The sequence below is a fragment of the Oncorhynchus mykiss genome, chromosome 2, assembly GCF_057628025.1.
Source record: "Oncorhynchus mykiss isolate SJ-2025 chromosome 2, ASM5762802v1, whole genome shotgun sequence".
Taxonomy (NCBI): domain Eukaryota; kingdom Metazoa; phylum Chordata; class Actinopteri; order Salmoniformes; family Salmonidae; genus Oncorhynchus; species Oncorhynchus mykiss.
Window position 1 is genome coordinate 98,402,761 of NC_143023.1, and position 16,846 is coordinate 98,419,606.

Sequence of the window (16,846 nt, forward strand, 5' to 3'; positions counted from 1 at the left end):
GGCTCTGCATTGACATGATTGGGGGGGGGTACGTCCTGTATAAACTCACTACTTTTGACAACTTCCTTCACAACAGCTCTGCAGAGCGCAAGAAGAAGTAGGAATGCCTTGACTTCTGCGGAGGCCGCATCACATCTAAATATTGTACGGCCAATGCAGATTCCAGGAATGACCATAAATCGTCTTCTACATACGCAGCATTAATCTGCAGTTCTGTCTACCGTATTAGATTGTGGGCTGGGTCGAACTAAAATGTTGCCGATAACTCGGGAGTATGGTTATTATTGATTTGAACCAAAGATTAGCCCCCCCCCCCCCCCATCACCACACGGTGACACCATTGGATCGTAATGGAAACTTGCTAACCCACAGTTGCGAAAGTGAGATGGAAAAAAAAAAAAAGAAGAATTATCAAAAGACCTACTTACTTCTGCTTTCTACAGCCGGCTGTTATTTATACTCCTCCCTGTTCACATGTTTTACTTTCAGATGGGTCTACTGACTGCCTCATTTTGAATGTTGAGTTTAGGTGGTGGTTGTCTACTGTGTTGTATGTAACGGTCGCTTCTTGTCTCTCCACAGGTGTGTGTGTGCTATGGTAACGTCTGGTGTGTGAGGCCTGCGTCAGGAGACCCCACTGCCTTGTTCAGCATGTCTGAATCCCAGGTGAGACCCGGAGATCACAGACGAAGATGGCTTCATGTTGAATAGAGAAAACACTACACTATATACAAACATGTCCATTTGATTTTAGTTGTAGCCCTGAACCAGCTCACCTGATTCACCTATTCAGGGAGCTTGATGATCAGTCGACTAGTTGAATCAGGTGTTCTGGCCCCTGGAGTAGTTGAATCGGGTGTGCTGGCCCCTGGAGTAGTTGAATCAGGTGTGCTGGCCCCCGGAGTAGTTGAATCGGGTGTACTGGCCCCCGGAGTAGTTGAATCAGGTGTGCTGGCCCCCGGAGTAGTTGAATCAGGTGTGCTGGCCCCCGGAGTAGTTGAATCAGGTGTGCTGGCCCCCGGAGTAGTTGAATCAGGTGTGCTGGCCCCCGGAGTAGTTGAATCAGGTGTGCTGGCCCCCGGAGTAGTTGAATCAGGTGTGCTGGCCTCCGGAGTAGTTGAATCAGGTGTGCTGGCCTCCGGAGTAGTTGAATCAGGTGTACTGGCCCCCGGAGTAGTTGAATCAGGTGTGCTGGCCCCCGGAGTAGTTGAATCGGGTGTACTGGCCCCCGGAGTAGTTGAATCAGGTGTGCTGGCCCCCGGAGTAGTTGAATCAGGTGTACTGGCCCCCGGAGTAGTTGAATCAGGCGTGCTGGCCCCCGGAGTAGTTGAATCGGGTGTGCTGGCCCCTGGAGTAGTTGAATCGGGTGTGCTGGCCCCCGGAGTAGTTGAATCGGGTGTGCTGGCCCCCGGAGTAGTTGAATCGGGTGTGCTGGCCCCCGGAGTAGTTGAATCGGGTGTGCTGGCCCCCGGAGTAGTTGAATCGGGTGTGCTGGCCCCTGGAGTAGTTGAATCGGGTGTGCTGGCCCCCCGGAGTAGTTGAGGTACATGAAACGCCTGGTGGTCCCCGAGGAGACGTTTCAGATCCCCTTGCCCTGGAGTAGTTGAGGTACATGAAACGCCTGGTGGTCCCCGAGGAGACGTTTCAGATCCCCTTGCCCTGGAGTAGTTGAGGTACATGAAACGCCTGGTGGTCCCCGAGGAGACGTTTCAGATCCCCTTGCCCTGCACCACCTATTGTCATTGAGCTGGTTTATTGCAAGGGTTGAATAAATAAATAAAATAAATCAATTCCACTTTTGCTTTTTTTGTGATGACCTTTTCCTCACTCGTCCTGTCCCTCAGACCCCATCATGGCCACGGGGCACAGAGTGTATGGCCAAGTACAACTTCAAGGGCACCACGGAGCAGGACTTGCCCTTCAACAAAGGAGATGTCTTAACCATCATCGTTGTCACTAAGGTAAAGTACCTAACTCTCCGTGTTTAGGAAGCAGGTTGTTTTTCACCACAGCTGCCATTGTCTCTGGCAAGCCAGACTAGTAAAACAGACCCAAATAAATGGTTTATCGTTTTAAGGAGAAACGTAGGCTTAATCTTTCACATTTATTTTTGTCGTGTTTCTTGAAATTCTAAAGAGAGAAAAAAAAAATAAAGTTTAGACAGTTTTTTAAATTTTTTTTTTTTTAAAGGAGGCGTAGTACTAAATAATATTTAACAATCTCTATTTTATTATGTTACCTTTTTTATTTAACTAGTCAAGTCAGTTAAATTCTAAATTCTAAAGTCAAATTCTGAAATGAATTCAGATCACTATTATCAACAAATGGTCATGATAATAAGCAAAATGCAAAAAACACAAGTGTTATTACATATCATCGTAAAAACTAAATCAAATGTAAGACATACATCTTTAATTAAATCTTTAATAATTAAAAAATTAAAAAAATACAAATTTTTAATTACAAGACAATACTGACATTTTTAACAATAACATTCGCAGTCTAGGGTTACATATCTTATGGGGTTACGAGACCAACCATTTCCTAGGGCCGGGAAGCCTAGGAAATGAGAATTGATCATACACCCTTTCCATGGCGGGCTGAACAAGGACAATTTTAAAACCATGTTTTTTTATTTTTTATTTCACCTTTTTATATCAAGTCAGAGGGAGAAAAAAATACGTTCATTCCATTTATCTGACTTCAAAAATCAATTGTTGACCAATCCAAAAGGTTATAAGCCATCCAATCAGATGGAAGCAGCCAGCATCCTCTAGGAAAGGGGTCACATCTATGATGGTCTGAGGAGGTGGGCTGTAAATCACTCTCCTTTTGTGTTTTCTGGGTATTTACCATGCAGCCCCAGGTGACAGAACACATCATGTAGGACCGAGTACTCAGAGGGTTTCAGTTTATGTTGTCCATCTCTCTACGTTATTTACTCAGTCAACCCTGATCTTCTAATCAGAGTAACGGTGACATGTTTTATCTCAGGACCCCAACTGGTACAAAGCCAAGAACACAGCAGGTCGAGAAGGCACCATCCCAGCTAACTACGTCCAGAAGAGGGAAGGGGTGAAGCAAGGGGGCAAGCTGAGTCTAATGCCGTAAGTACAGTCTCCATAGCCTGGTTAAACCAGTCTGGGTCAGGGGAAGTACAGTCTCCATAGCCTGGTTAAGCCAGTCTGGGTCAGGGGAAGTACAGTCTCCATAGCCTGGTTAAACCAGTCTGAGTCGGAGGAAGTACAGTCTCCATAACCTGGTTAAACTAGTCTTGAGTCGGAGGAAGTACAGTCTCCATAGCCTGGTTAAACTTGTCTGAGTCGGAGGAAGTACAGTACAGTCTCCATGTTGTAATGAAATTACTTCCCATGGATACACTGTCAGTGGCGCGGTGTTGCTGCAGGACTCGTCAGTGGCGAGGTGTTGCTGCAGGACTCGTCAGTGGCGCGGTGTTGCTGCAGGACTCGTCAGTGGCGCGGTGTTGCTGCAGGACTCGTCAGTGGCGCGGTGTTGCTGCAGGACTCGTCAGTGGCGCGGTGTTGCTGCAGGACTCGTCAGTGGCGCGGTGTTGCTGCAGGACTCGTCAGTGGCGCGGTGTTGCTGCAGGACTCGTCAGTGGCGCGGTGTTGCTGCAGGACTCGTCAGTGGCGCGGTGTTGCTGCAGGACTCGTCAGTGGCGCGGTGTTGCTGCAGGACTCGTCAGTGGCGCGGTGTTGCTGCAGGACTCGTCAGTGGCGCGGTGTTGCTGCAGGACTCGTCAGTGGCGCGGTGTTGCTGCAGGACTCGTCAGTGGCGCGGTGTTGCTGCAGGACTCGTCAGTGGCGCGGTGTTGCTGCAGGACTCGTCAGTGGCGCGGTGTTGCTGCAGGACTCGTCAGTGGCGAGGTGTTGCTGCAGGACTCGTCAGTGGCGAGGTGTTGCTGCAGGACTCGTCAGTGGCGCGGTGTTGCTGCAGGACTCGTCAGTGGCGCGGTGTTGCTGCAGGACTCGTCAGTGGCGAGGTGTTGCTGCAGGACTCGTCAGTGGCGCGGTGTTGCTGCAGGACTCGTCAGTGGCGCGGTGTTGCTGCAGGACTCGTCAGTGGCGAGGTGTTGCTGCAGGACTCGTCAGTGGCGAGGTGTTGCTGCAGGACTCGTCAGTGGCGAGGTGTTGCTGCAGGACTCGTCAGTGGCGAGGTGTTGCTGCAGGACTCGTCAGTGGCGCGGTGTTGCTGCAGGACTCGTCAGTGGCGCGGTGTTGCTGCAGGACTCGTCAGTGGCGCGGTGTTGCTGCAGGACTCGTCAGTGGCGAGGTGTTGCTGCAGGACTCGTCAGTGGCGCGGTGTTGCTGCAGGACTCGTCAGTGGCGCGGTGTTGCTGCAGGACTCGTCAGTGGCGAGGTGTTGCTGCAGGACTCGTCAGTGGCGAGGTGTTGCTGCAGGACTCGTCAGTGGCGAGGTGTTGCTGCAGGACTCGTCAGTGGCGCGCTGTTGCTGCAGGACTCGTCAGTGGCGAGGTGTTGCTGCAGGACTCGTCAGTGGCGAGGGGTTGCTGCAGGACTCGTCAGTGGCGCGCTGTTGCTGCAGGACTCGTCAGTGGCGCGGTGTTGCTGCAGGACTCGTCAGTGGCGCGGTGTTGCTGCAGGACTCGCCAGTGGCGCGGTGTTGCTGCAGGACTCGCCAGTGGCGAGGTGTTGCTGCAGGACTCGTCAGTGGCGAGGTGTTGCTGCAGGACTCGTCAATATATACATAGGAATGTGTTTTTGTAAGGGCTCTCGTCAATTAAAGAATAAACCCATTCAATGTAAAGTCAAACTATGAAACATTTACAACTTTCAGTTGTAGTTCACCGCTCAGTGACTGATACTCAGGTTGAACGGTTTCTGTTTTTCTGTGTGTTTCGGTATGTTTCTGTGTATCGGTATGTTTCTGTGTATCGGTATGTTTCTGTGTGTATCGGTGTGTTTCTGTGTATCGGTGTGTTTCTGTGTGTATCGGTGTGTTTCTGTGTATCGGTGTGTTTCTGTGTATCGGTGTGTTTCTGTGTATCGGTGTGTTTCTGTGTATCGGTGTGTTTCTGTGTATCGGTGTGTTTCTGTGTATCGGTGTGTTTCTGTGTATCGGTGTGTTTCTGTGTGTATCGGTATGTTTCTGTGTGTATCGGTGTGTTTCTGTGTGTATCGGTATGTTTCTGTGTGTATCGTTGTGTTTCTGTGTGTATCGGTGTGTTTCTGTGTGTATCGGTGTGTTTCTGTGTGTATCGTTGTGTTTCTGTGTGTATCGGTGTGTTTCTGTGTGTATCGGTGTGTTTCTGTGTGTTTCTGTGTGTATCGGTATGTTTCTGTGTGTATCGGTATGTTTCTGTGTGTATCGGTGTGTTTCTGTGTGTATCGGTGTGTTTCTGTGTGTATCGGTGTGTTTCTGTGTGTATCGGTGTGTTTCTGTGTGTATCGTTGTGTTTCTGTGTGTATCGGTGTGTTTCTGTGTGTATCGGTGTGTTTCTGTGTGTTTCTGTGTGTATCGGTATGTTTCTGTGTGTATCGGTGTGTTTCTGTGTGTATCGGTGTGTTTCTGTGTGTATCGGTGTGTTTCTGTGTGTATCGGTGTGTTTCTGTGTGTATCGTTGTGTTTCTGTGTTTCGGTATGTTTCTGTGTATCGGTGTGTTTCTGTGTTTCGGTATGTTTCTGTGTTTCGGTATGTTTCTGTGTGTATCGGTGTGTTTCTGTGTATCGGTGTGTTTCTGTGTATCGGTGTGTTTCTGTGTTTCTGTGTATCGGTGTGTTTCTGTGTGTATCGGTGTGTTTCTGTGTGTATCGGTGTGTTTCTGTGTATCGGTGTGTTTCTGTGTGTATCGGTGTGTTTCTGTGTGTATCGGTATGTTTCTGTGTATCGGTGTGTTTCGTTGTGTATCGTTGTGTTTCTGTGTGTATCGGTATGTTTCTGTGTGTATCGGTGTGTTTCTGTGTGTATCGGTGTGTTTCTGTGTATCGGTGTGTTTCTGTGTATCGGTGTGTTTCTGTGTGTATCGGTATGTTTCTGTGTGTATCGGTGTGTTTCTGTGTATCGGTGTGTTTCTGTGTGTATCGGTATGTTTCTGTGTGTATCGGTATGTTTCTGTGTATCGGTGTGTTTCTGTGTGTATCGTTGTGTTTCTGTGTGTATCGTTGTGTTTCTGTGTGTATCGGTGTGTTTCTGTGTGTATCGGTGTGTTTCTGTGTGTATCGGTGTGTTTCTGTGTATCGGTGTGTTTCTGTGTGTATCGGTGTGTTTCTGTGTGTATCGGTGTGTTTCTGTGTGTATCGGTGTGTTTCTGTGTTTCGGTATGTTTCTGTGTATCGGTGTGTTTCTGTGTTTCGGTGTGTTTCTGTGTGTATCGGTGTGTTTCTGTGTGTATCGTTGTGTTTCTGTGTGTATCGGTATGTTTCTGTGTATCGGTATGTTTCTGTGTATCGGTGTGTTTCTGTGTGTATCGGTGTGTTTCTGTGTGTATCGTTGTGTTTCTGTGTGTATCGGTATGTTTCTGTGTATCGGTATGTTTCTGTGTATCGGTGTGTTTCTGTGTGTATCGGTATGTTTCTGTGTATCGGTATGTTTCTGTGTATCGGTATGTTTCTGTGTGTATCGGTATGTTTCTGTGTGTATCGGTATGTTTCTGTGTGTATCGGTGTGTTTCTGTGTATCGTGTGTTTCTGTGTGTATCGGTATGTTTCTGTGTATCGGTGTGTTTCTGTGTATCGGTGTGTTTCTGTGTATCGGTGTGTTTCTGTGTATCGGTGTGTTTCTGTGTGATTGAACAGTGCAGATAGGCTGTTTGTCGTGGCAGTGTGTTATGTGAATCTAAACCCCAGTTGGGCCGTGCAGGGCCGAGTCCTGCCTCTGTCTACTCAGCCCTGTAATTGTAGTGCACTGTCTGTTTCCAGCACCGCTTTGTGCTGTGTGTCTGTCTATCTATCTGTCTGTCTGTCTGCAAGGTTTCCTGTTGGTTCCTTTCAATCTCCCACATTTAGCCACATACTTCAGTTCTGAGAAGTGTGTGTGTGTGTGTGTGTGTGTGTGTGTGTGTGTGTGTGTGTGTGTGTGTGTGTGTGTGTGTGTGTGCGCGCGCGCGTGTGTGTGACTCTTTGTTGTAAAAAGAAAAGCACTTTGTGACAACCGTTGACAACAATGTTGACCCCTGCCCCCCCATTTCCAGATGGTTCCATGGTAAGATCACCAGGGAGCAGGCAGAGAGTCTCCTGATCCCCCCAGAGACGGGCCTGTTCCTGGTCAGGGAGAGCACCAACTACCCCGGAGACTACACTCTGTGTGTCAGCTGTGACGGCAAGGTGGAGCACTACCGTATTGTGTACAAGGAGGGTCAGCTCAGCATCGACGAGGACGAGTTCTTCGAGAACCTCATGCAGCTGGTGGAGGTACAGGGGAAGACACACACATATATATATATATATATATATATATATATATATATATATATATATATATATAAAAGCCACCCAATCGCTCCCTACCCCCTAAACCTGACCCCCTGACCCCTTTACCATTTTGACTGTAGTAGATCTGAATATTCTAGATGGGTTTAAACAGTGTAGTTGTGGAGATTCCACCATATTGCGTCCACCTTACAGGTCTGCGAACATCAAAGGACCAAGGGAAAAATGTAGGGAAGGAATTGGGACCGGCTCCTAAAGCAAGCTGGTACCAATGAGCTTTCCACTTGGTCAAAAAAGCTGTCTATTATTTTGCAAGCAGTGTGTGAGCACTAAGCACCGTTGTTGACTATACAGACATGGTTTCGCTGTTAGTGAGGTGTTCTGGCCTCTGAAACGGTTTGTTAGCGGTAGGTTCTAGATCATTTCCCCTGAAGACACCTGATCCAGCTTTCACTTTCAAAACCACCCTCTCTGTTCCTTCCTTCTAAACCCCCCTCTCTGTTCCTTCCTTCTAAACCCCCCTCTCTCTTCCTTCCTTCTAAACCCCCCTCTCTCTTCCTTCCTTCTAAACCCCCCTCTCTCTTCCTTCCTTCTAAACCCCCCTCTCTTCCTTCCTTCTAAACCACCCTCTCTCTTCCTTCCTTCTAAACCCCCCTCTCTGTTCCTTCCTTCTAAACTCCCCTCTCTTCTTTCCTTCCTTCTAAACCACCCTCTCTTCCTTCCTTCCTTCCTTCTAAACCCCCCTCTCTTCCCTCCTTCCTTCTAAACCCCCCTCTCTTCCTTCCTTCTAAACCACCCTCTCTCTCTTCCTTCCTTCCTTCTAAACCACCCTCTCTCTCTTCCTTCCTTCTAAACCACCCTCTCTCTCTTCCTTCCTCCCTTCTAAACCTCTCTCTCTTCCTTCCTCCCTTCTAAACCCCCCTCTCTTCCTTCCTTCCTTCCTTCTAAACCACCCTCTCTCTCTTCCTTCCTTCCTTCTAAACCATCCTCTCTCTCTTCCTTCCTTCCTTCTAAACCACCCTCTCTCTCTTCCTTCCTTCCTTCTAAACCACCCTCTCTCTCTTCCTTCCTTCCTTCTAAACCATCCTCTCTCTCTTCCTTCCTTCCTTCTAAACCACCCTCTCTCTTCCTTCCTTCCTTCTAAACCACCCTCTCTCTCTTCCTTCCTTCCTTCTAAACCACCCTCTCTCTCTTCCTTCCTTCCTTCTAAACCACCCTCTCTCTCTTCCTTCCTCCCTTCTAAACCCCTCTCTCTTCCTTCCTCCCTTCTAAACCCCCCTCTCTTCCTTCCTTCCTTCCTTCCTTCTAAACCACCCTCTCTCTCTTCCTTCCTTCCTTCTAAACCACCCTCTCTCTCTTCCTTCCTTCCTTCTAAACCACCCTCTCTCTCTTCCTTCCTCCCTTCTAAACCACCCTCTCTCTCTTCCTTCACTGTACATGTGCTTTAGGTCCACAACTCAGTCCATGTTGATGACATGCATGTATATATATTGTTTTAAACCCAACCAATGCTCTGCTGTTTTTAACAATGCTGCCCTCTGTTGGTTACTGCTAGGTCCTGCTGAATAAATCCTACGGTTCCTACCAGGGTTGGGATCAACTCTATCTTTACTTCCTGAATTGACCCCAAACCTGGTTAAAATCTAACGCATCAACCATCACCAGTATTCACAACCTTTAACCCTTCCTGGGTCATGTTATTGACCTACGCCTTCTCTCTCTCTTTGTCCTCTCCTTGTCCTCAGCACTATACCAAAGACGCAGATGGTCTCTGCACCAAACTGATCAAGCCGAAGCTGGAGGAGGGAACTGTGGCAGCCCAGGATGAGTTCTCTAGGAGTGGCTGGGCTCTGAACAGGAAGGAGCTTAACATTCAGCAGTCCATAGGCAAGGGAGAGTTTGGAGGCAAGTATGTGTGTGCCTGTCCATGTATGTCTGCGGTTGTATGGGGATGTTAGGCCCTCGGTGGGGCTCAGTCACTCCTCTGCGTCACACCCTGTTCTGGGATGTCAGTTCACTGGACCCAATATCTGTTCTGTTGGAATGTGTGTGAAAAATGGTCTTAAATGGATGCTCTCACTTACGCAGACGCAGGATGGGTGTTTAAACCGTTTACACAGAGTGTGCCGCTCATTGGCCACCCATGACTATTGAGCCAAGGTATTTCCAGGATGTGGAAGGGTTAAGCACCCATCCTGAGTCTGTGTCTCTCTCTCTTCAGATGTGAAGGTGGGAGACTACAGAGGGACCAAAGTAGCTGTGAAGTGTATCAAGCATGATGCCACGGCACAGGCCTTCATCGCAGAGGCCTCAGTTATGACGTAAGTTTCAGAGCTTTCAGAGAGGACCACAACTCTGGTCAGTTTCAGAGAGGACCACAACTCTGGTCAGTTTCAGAGAGGACCACAACTCTGGTCAGTTTCAGAGAGGACCACAACTCTGGTCAGTTTCAGAGAGGACCACAACTCTGGTCAGTTTCAGAGAGGACTACAACTCTGGTCAGTTTCAGAGAGGACCACAACTCTGGTCAGTTTGAGCTTTGGGGGAGGACCACAACTCTGGTCAGGTTCAGAGAGGACCACAACTCTGGTCAGTTTCAGAGAGGACCACAACTCTGGTCAGTTTCAGAGAGGACCACAACTCTGGTCAGTTTCAGAGAGGACCACAACTCTGGTCAGTTTCAGAGAGGACCACAACTCTGGTCAGTTTCAGAGAGGACCACAACTCTGGTCAGTTTCAGAGAGGACCACAACTCTGGTCAGTTTCAGAGAGGACCACGACTCTGGTCAAGTGTTTAACATCCTTATTGTTTTCTTAGATCAGTGAGGTTTTGGTTGAATGAAACGTGTTGGTTTACTGTGCAGCTATTTAAACAGCTTTTCTAAAATGTTGAACTCTTGCTAATGCGTGTTGGTTCTCTTCTGCAGGCAGCTGAGACACAATAACCTGGTTCAGTTGATAGGTGTCATCGTTGAGGAGACGGGAAGCCTGTTTATTGTCAGCGAGTACATGGCCAAGGTAGGAAGGCTCTTTATGATTCAGTTAAGTTAAAGGGAGTTCAGAAATAAATAAATATATATACTTATATATATATATATATATATATATATATATATATATATATATATATATATATATATATATATATATATATATATATATATATATATATATATATATATATATATATATATATATATATATATATATATATATATATATATATATATATAAATAAATAAATAAAGAACCAGATAGCACTGAAGACTTCTCTTTTCATAGGGCAGTCTAGTGGACTACCTGCGCTCCAGAGGCCGGACAGTGATCTTCGGGGATTGTCTACTCAAGTTCTCACTGTGAGTATGATAATGATTGATCTGTACATCTTCAATAATATTACCAGAAGTCTGTTGACAGTGGCTTAGAGCAGCCAGTTGGAATTGTAACATTGTCAATTTTGGTTAGCATTGTCAGACTCTTTACATGTCGACCCATCCCCCCCCCATTGTGACTTGCGTGTGAGGCGATGGAGTATCTCGATGCCAACAACTTGAACAGAGACCTCACTGCCAATGTAAACTGTACATGAAATAATTAAACTAAATGTTGCCTGTGTCCCTCCTCCCCCTCCCCTCCCCCCTCCTCCTCCTCCCCCTCCTCCCCCCGCCCCCTCCTCCTCCCCCCGCCCCCTCCTCCCTCCTCCCTCCTCCTCCTCCGTAGTGACGTGTGTGAGGCCATGGAGTATCTGGAGGCCAATAACTTTGTCCACAGAGACCTGGCGGCACGAAATGTCCTGGTGTCCGACGAAAACATCGCTAAGGTCAGCGACTTTGGCCTGACCAAAGAGGCCTCATCCAATCAGGACACGGCCAAACTGCCCATCAAGTGGACCTCGCCAGAGGCTCTGAGGGAAAAGGTAGGCTAGAACGTGCTAGAGCTAGCTTGAAATGTTCTCAATGTCGCTATCGAATTTGATCGTTTTCCATAGCTCAACTGGTTTGTATTTTGTCAAGGAGGGCAGTGCGCTCTGTTTCCCCAATAGATGGTGCTGTGGCCTGGCGGTGCTCTCTGTGTTTCTAATAGATGGTGCTGTGGCCTGGCGGTGCTCTCTGTGTTTCCAATAGATGGTGCTGTGGCCTGGCGGTGCTCTCTGTGTTTCTAATAGATGGTGCTGTGGCCTGGCGGTGCTCTGTATTTCCAATAGATGGTGCTGTGGCCTGGCGGTGCTCTCTGTGTTTCCAATAGATGGTGCTGTGGCCTGGCGGTGCTCTCTGTGTTTCCAATAGATGGTGCTGTGGCCTGGCGGTGCTCTCTGTGTTTCCAATAGATGGTGCTGTGGCCTGGCGGCGCGCTCCGTCATCACAGCCACTTCATTCCTTGACGACTTTTGACGTGAAAAACGAGTGCTGCGAAAATGAGAAGTGGACTGAATGTTGTTTTAAAGAAGAATGGACAGCAAAATACGTGTTTCACTAATATTGGACATATGTGCCAAGAAAGTGTTGCCGTTTAACCTCTCTGGGATATTCGGGACGCTAGCGTCCCACCTCAACAACAGCCAGTGAAAGTGCAGGGCAAAAAAACAAATCTCATAATTAAAAAAAGTATTTTACACCATTTGAAAGATAAACTTCTTGTTAATCCAGCCACAGTGTCTGATTTCAAAAAGGCTTTACGGTGAAAGCAAACCAAACAATTATGTTAGGTCAGAGCCAAGTCACAGAAAAACAGCCAAAACAGTCAGAAAAAGCAGAAATGGAGAAAATGAATCACTAACCTTTGATCTTCATCAGATGACACTCATAGGACTTCATGTTACACAATACATGTGTGTTTTGTTCGGTAAAGTTCATATTTATGTCCAAATATCTGAGTTTACATTGGCGCGTTATGTTCAGTAGTTCCAAAACATCCGGTGATTTTGCAGAGAGCCACATCAATTTGCAGAAATACTCATCATAAACATTGATGAAAATACACGTGTTTATGCATGAAACTTTAGATAAACTTCTCCTTAAGGAATATAATCTCAATTGTCATTTTTCAAGCAAGCATGCTAATAACTACGCTAGCAATCTGTCCTCTCAGGAAAAGGCAAGGAAGGCCTCATGTTCAAGGCCAAACGTACGATGTTCAAGGCCCAACGTACGATTGTTCTCCAGGCCAATGAGCAGCAAGTCTTTTGCTCATGTTTCGCCACAGAACACACCCACATCAGGACATAGTTGCATGCAGAGTTTTCCCACCTCTTCTCAGACTTCACCAAGATCGAAACTGAGATGGAGCTTGTATCATGGCCCCCTGTCTGTCGACAGTGAGAAAGCACTACCACACACACACAGACACAGAGACACAGAGACACAGAGACACAGAGACACAGAGACACAGAGACACAGAGACACAGAGACACAGAGACACAGAGACACAGAGACACAGAGACACAGAGACACAGAGACACACAGACACAGAGACACACAGACACACAGACGGAGACACACAGACACACACACGGAGACACACAGACACAGAGACACACAGAGACACACACACACACAGACACACAGAGACACACACACACACAGACACACACAGACACACACAGACACACACACACACAGACACACACAGACACACACAGAGACACACAGACACACACAGACACAGAGACTCACAATTGTAGCTCATCGACATCTAATGTGACAGTGTTTTAAAAGGAGAAGTACAAAACGGCAACAATAGACCACCAGTTCTACGGCTCACTGAATGTAACAAAGTTCCCAAACATTAAAAAAAGCCCAAACGGTGCTTGTTTTATTCAGGCCCAGATATGTGTGTGAAAAAAAACATTCTCAGTCATGAATTACAACAAATCCCATCACAGGTCAAATGTAATAAATGACCACTTGTCAGCTGTTTATGAGAATCTCAATATCAAAGACGACCACAGACTTTTTTAAATTCCCTTGCCAAGATAGGTGACCCAGACCCATTGTTCACATTTTAAGACTCATATAACCGTGACTGGGGTAGGCAAGGATGATGCTTTTCCAAGGTGATGGTGATGCAGTGAGAATTATCCAGCAATGCACCTGGATACAGGTAATAACTAATCAGTCAGGTTTGGGCTGAGGTGATTGGATAACTGTAAATATGGCTCACAACGGAGATGAGAATTGTTCCTTAATATGCTTTCAGAAACAGACATGAAACAGATGTTTCACTCAAATTTTAGAATCTTTTATTATTTTTTTACACGTGCTTTTTACATTTTGCATGTGTCCAGTCATATAATATTTTTTAAGTTTGCACATTACAAGGGTAGAGATGCAGGATCTGTGTATGTGTTTGACGGTGTCTGTGATGATATAAATGATATCAATTTTGTGAAAAATGTGTTCACAACAAAACAAGGGGTACAAGGGCAGAAATGGTTCTGCAGGCATATGCACACCTACAGTTCACTAGTTGTTGCTGTGTCGACGTGAAAATGAATAAAGGCTTCACATGTTTTGTCACACGTATAATATGTGGCCCTTGAGCCAAAAGGTTTGGCCCCACCCCTACTCTTGGAACGTGTTTTGATTGGAGGAGATTGGATAGGTGTAAAGCAATATGGTAGCAATTCCATCTCGCCTATCAAGAGGACAAAATGGAGCTACCACCATATCGCTTACACTTATCTAATCCTCTGAGATCTACAGGGAGTGTAGGGGTTAGAGGTCGACTTGAGATTTTAGAATATATTGATAGTATTGTACTGCTGATTGGCACCATTTTAATGATGTACTGTGTGTGTTACACATGAGCTGAAATGCTGTGTTGATCAACAGAAATTCTCCACCAAGTCAGATGTGTGGAGCTATGGGATCTTGCTGTGGGAGATCTACTCCTTTGGCCGAGTGCCTTACCCCAGAATTGTGAGTATATGTTTTTGCCTGGACAGATTGGCAGGTGTGTGACAGCTATAGAGTATATATGAATCTAAGCCGTTAAGAGTTGATGTAATAAATCTGAAATGTGTCCACTCTGATCCTCTATAAATGACTCCCGTGTCCACTCTGATCCTCTATAAATGACTCCCGTGTCCACTCTGATCCTCTGTAAATGACTCCCGTGTCCACTCTGATCCTCTATAAATGACTCCCGTGTCCACTCTGATCCTCTATAAATGACTCCCGTGTCCACTCTGATCCTCTATAAATGACTCCCGTGTCCACTCTGATCCTCTGTAAATGACTCCCGTGTCCACTCTGATCCTCTATAAATGACTCCCGTGTCCACTCTGATCCTCTATAAATGACTCCCGTGTCCACTCTGATCCTCTAAATGACTCCCGTGTCCACTCTGATCCTCTAAATGACTCCCGTGTCCACTGATCCTCTAAATGACTCCCGTGTCCACTCTGAGCCTCTGTAAATGACTCCTGTGTCCACTCTGAGCCTCTGTAAATGACTCCCGTGTCCACTCTCTGAGCCTCTATAAATGACTCCCGTGTCCACTCTGATCCTCTATAAATGACTCCCGTGTCCACTCTGATCCTCTATAAATGACTCCCGTGTCCACTCCCCTCTTCACCTTTTTATTATTTTCCGATTTCCTCATCCCGACCTTCTCCTCCTCCCTCAGCCTCTGAAGGAGGTGGTACCACGCGTAGAGAAGGGCTACAAGATGGACGCCCCGGACGGCTGTCCTGAGGTGGTGTATGAAGTCATGAAGCAGTGCTGGACCCTGGACCCCCTGGTGCGACCTCGCTTCAGAGTCCTCCGGGAGAAACTGCATCATATCCTAGCCAAGGAGCTCTACCTTTGAGAGGATAGGAATAGGAGGAAGGGGAGAGAGGACAAGGGCGGCTCTCCTTTCATTGAGGAAGAGGGGGGAGGTAGAGAAATGATGAGAGAGAGAGAGAGAGAGGACAGACAAGGATTGCTCTTCTTTTGTGATGGGACCTGCCTTTATCGAGACCTCAGTCAGAGATCTTCCTTCCTCCCTTTATTTTTCTCCATAAATGAAAGAATCCCACCCGATTGTGTTAAGTTCACTGCTTTTCTGACTTGATGTTTTATCATTTCTCATTCTGTTGAAATGTTTTTGCCACTTGTTGGCACCCCCCCCCCACACCTCAGGGTTGCCTGTACTACAGTACAGTAGTGGGTGTGTCTGTCTGGCTGACTACAGTGTGTACCCAGTGTCAAACAAACCAATCCTGCCCTGTCGTGAGGTACTATACTCCTTTCACACTCTCGCACCGTGCTGGCTCAAATATGTTATTTTTTTTTTACATTCGATGTATAACCAGGCCAGTGCAGTAGGTAGAGCTTGGCTCAGTAGTGTGAATCCACCCAGAGCCAGGTATTACACTTCCCATGTCCCTGCGCTCTACCCATACGGGTTAAAAGGGTATTAATCTGTGCCAAAGTGCCTCCAGAATGAACGCAGGACTATCCCCACAGACACGTCACGCCTCTACACGCTTGCCTTTTTTCTTTCTTTCTATTTTTCTATGTTTTATACATGGTCTAATTTTCATTCCACATCCTTCTCTCTTATGGACAAGTGTTCATCTCACATTTACCAAACTGGAAAGCAGGACAAATCCTCCAGGAAAAAAAGTATTTGATGACCTGTAACATGACAAAGAGCATGGGTACCAGAGGGAAAATACATTCTGGAGAAGGAAAAAAGTAATACTTTTGTAACAGATAAATTTAAGGGTCTTGGAATATTCAGAGTAAAATAAATAAAGTTGAACTCAAATGGAACTGTGCATGTGGGATGAAAAGCCCTGATTCTAATGTTATTTTTTACTTTGCTGAGATGATTAAATCATTCCACTTAAATGTTTTGAGACTTGTCTTATTTTGTTCTTTGGTGATGTGCGTTTGTGAATATAGTTGTGGAACTATTATTTAGCTTCCGGTGGAATGGGGGACTTGTTTCACGGTTGCAACGTAGTGGTGCAACAGGGAAATGAGCACTGAAAACAAAAAGCAAGCATCTGCGCTGAAAAAGTAATCGCGCAGGTTTAAAGATCCTTGCGTACATTTATTTCCCAGTAAAATGTGCATTGGATGAAGCTGATGTATTCTATTGACAGCTGCGACAGTGCTAAGTATCCAAGTCTACAATATATATTGTTTTTGACCTGGCTGAAGACAAAGTTATTTTTGAGAAGTGAAAATAAATAGCCAGCCAGTTCGAGAAGCCGAGACATTTCACTCCCAACAGCTAGCTTGTTATCCTTTATCTACTCCGGAGTTCCCATCTCAATGGCTTCGTCAGCTTCTCAACCTTCGAGAAACTAATATCTATTTAACACAGAATGACTGCGATCCACAGTGGTCCGAAAAGGACACTGGACGAGTACGAAAATTGGACAGATTGTTTCTCTGAGTCCATGATGCATTGATTTGAACATCTATAGTACATGATAATCGGA

The 16,846-nt window shown here is 46.5% G+C and overlaps 1 protein-coding gene across 1 annotated transcript in view; it reads left to right on the forward strand.

Moving 5' to 3' along the window:
* LOC110500720 (tyrosine-protein kinase CSK) overlaps positions 1–16,247 on the forward strand; it is a 35,176-nt gene extending 18,929 nt beyond the window's left edge. Inside the window, exons 2-12 of the mRNA XM_036960381.2 lie at positions 583–666; positions 1,845–1,961; positions 2,995–3,107; positions 7,173–7,392; positions 9,156–9,315; positions 9,632–9,731; positions 10,338–10,428; positions 10,693–10,766; positions 11,131–11,326; positions 14,241–14,327; positions 15,037–16,247. Coding sequence (XP_036816276.1) covers positions 652–666; positions 1,845–1,961; positions 2,995–3,107; positions 7,173–7,392; positions 9,156–9,315; positions 9,632–9,731; positions 10,338–10,428; positions 10,693–10,766; positions 11,131–11,326; positions 14,241–14,327; positions 15,037–15,219 — 1,356 coding nt within the window. The 5' untranslated portion in view covers positions 583–651 and the 3' untranslated portion in view covers positions 15,220–16,247. The remainder of the gene's footprint in view (positions 1–582; positions 667–1,844; positions 1,962–2,994; positions 3,108–7,172; positions 7,393–9,155; positions 9,316–9,631; positions 9,732–10,337; positions 10,429–10,692; positions 10,767–11,130; positions 11,327–14,240; positions 14,328–15,036) is intronic.
* The last annotated feature ends 599 nt before the right edge of the window (positions 16,248–16,846 follow it).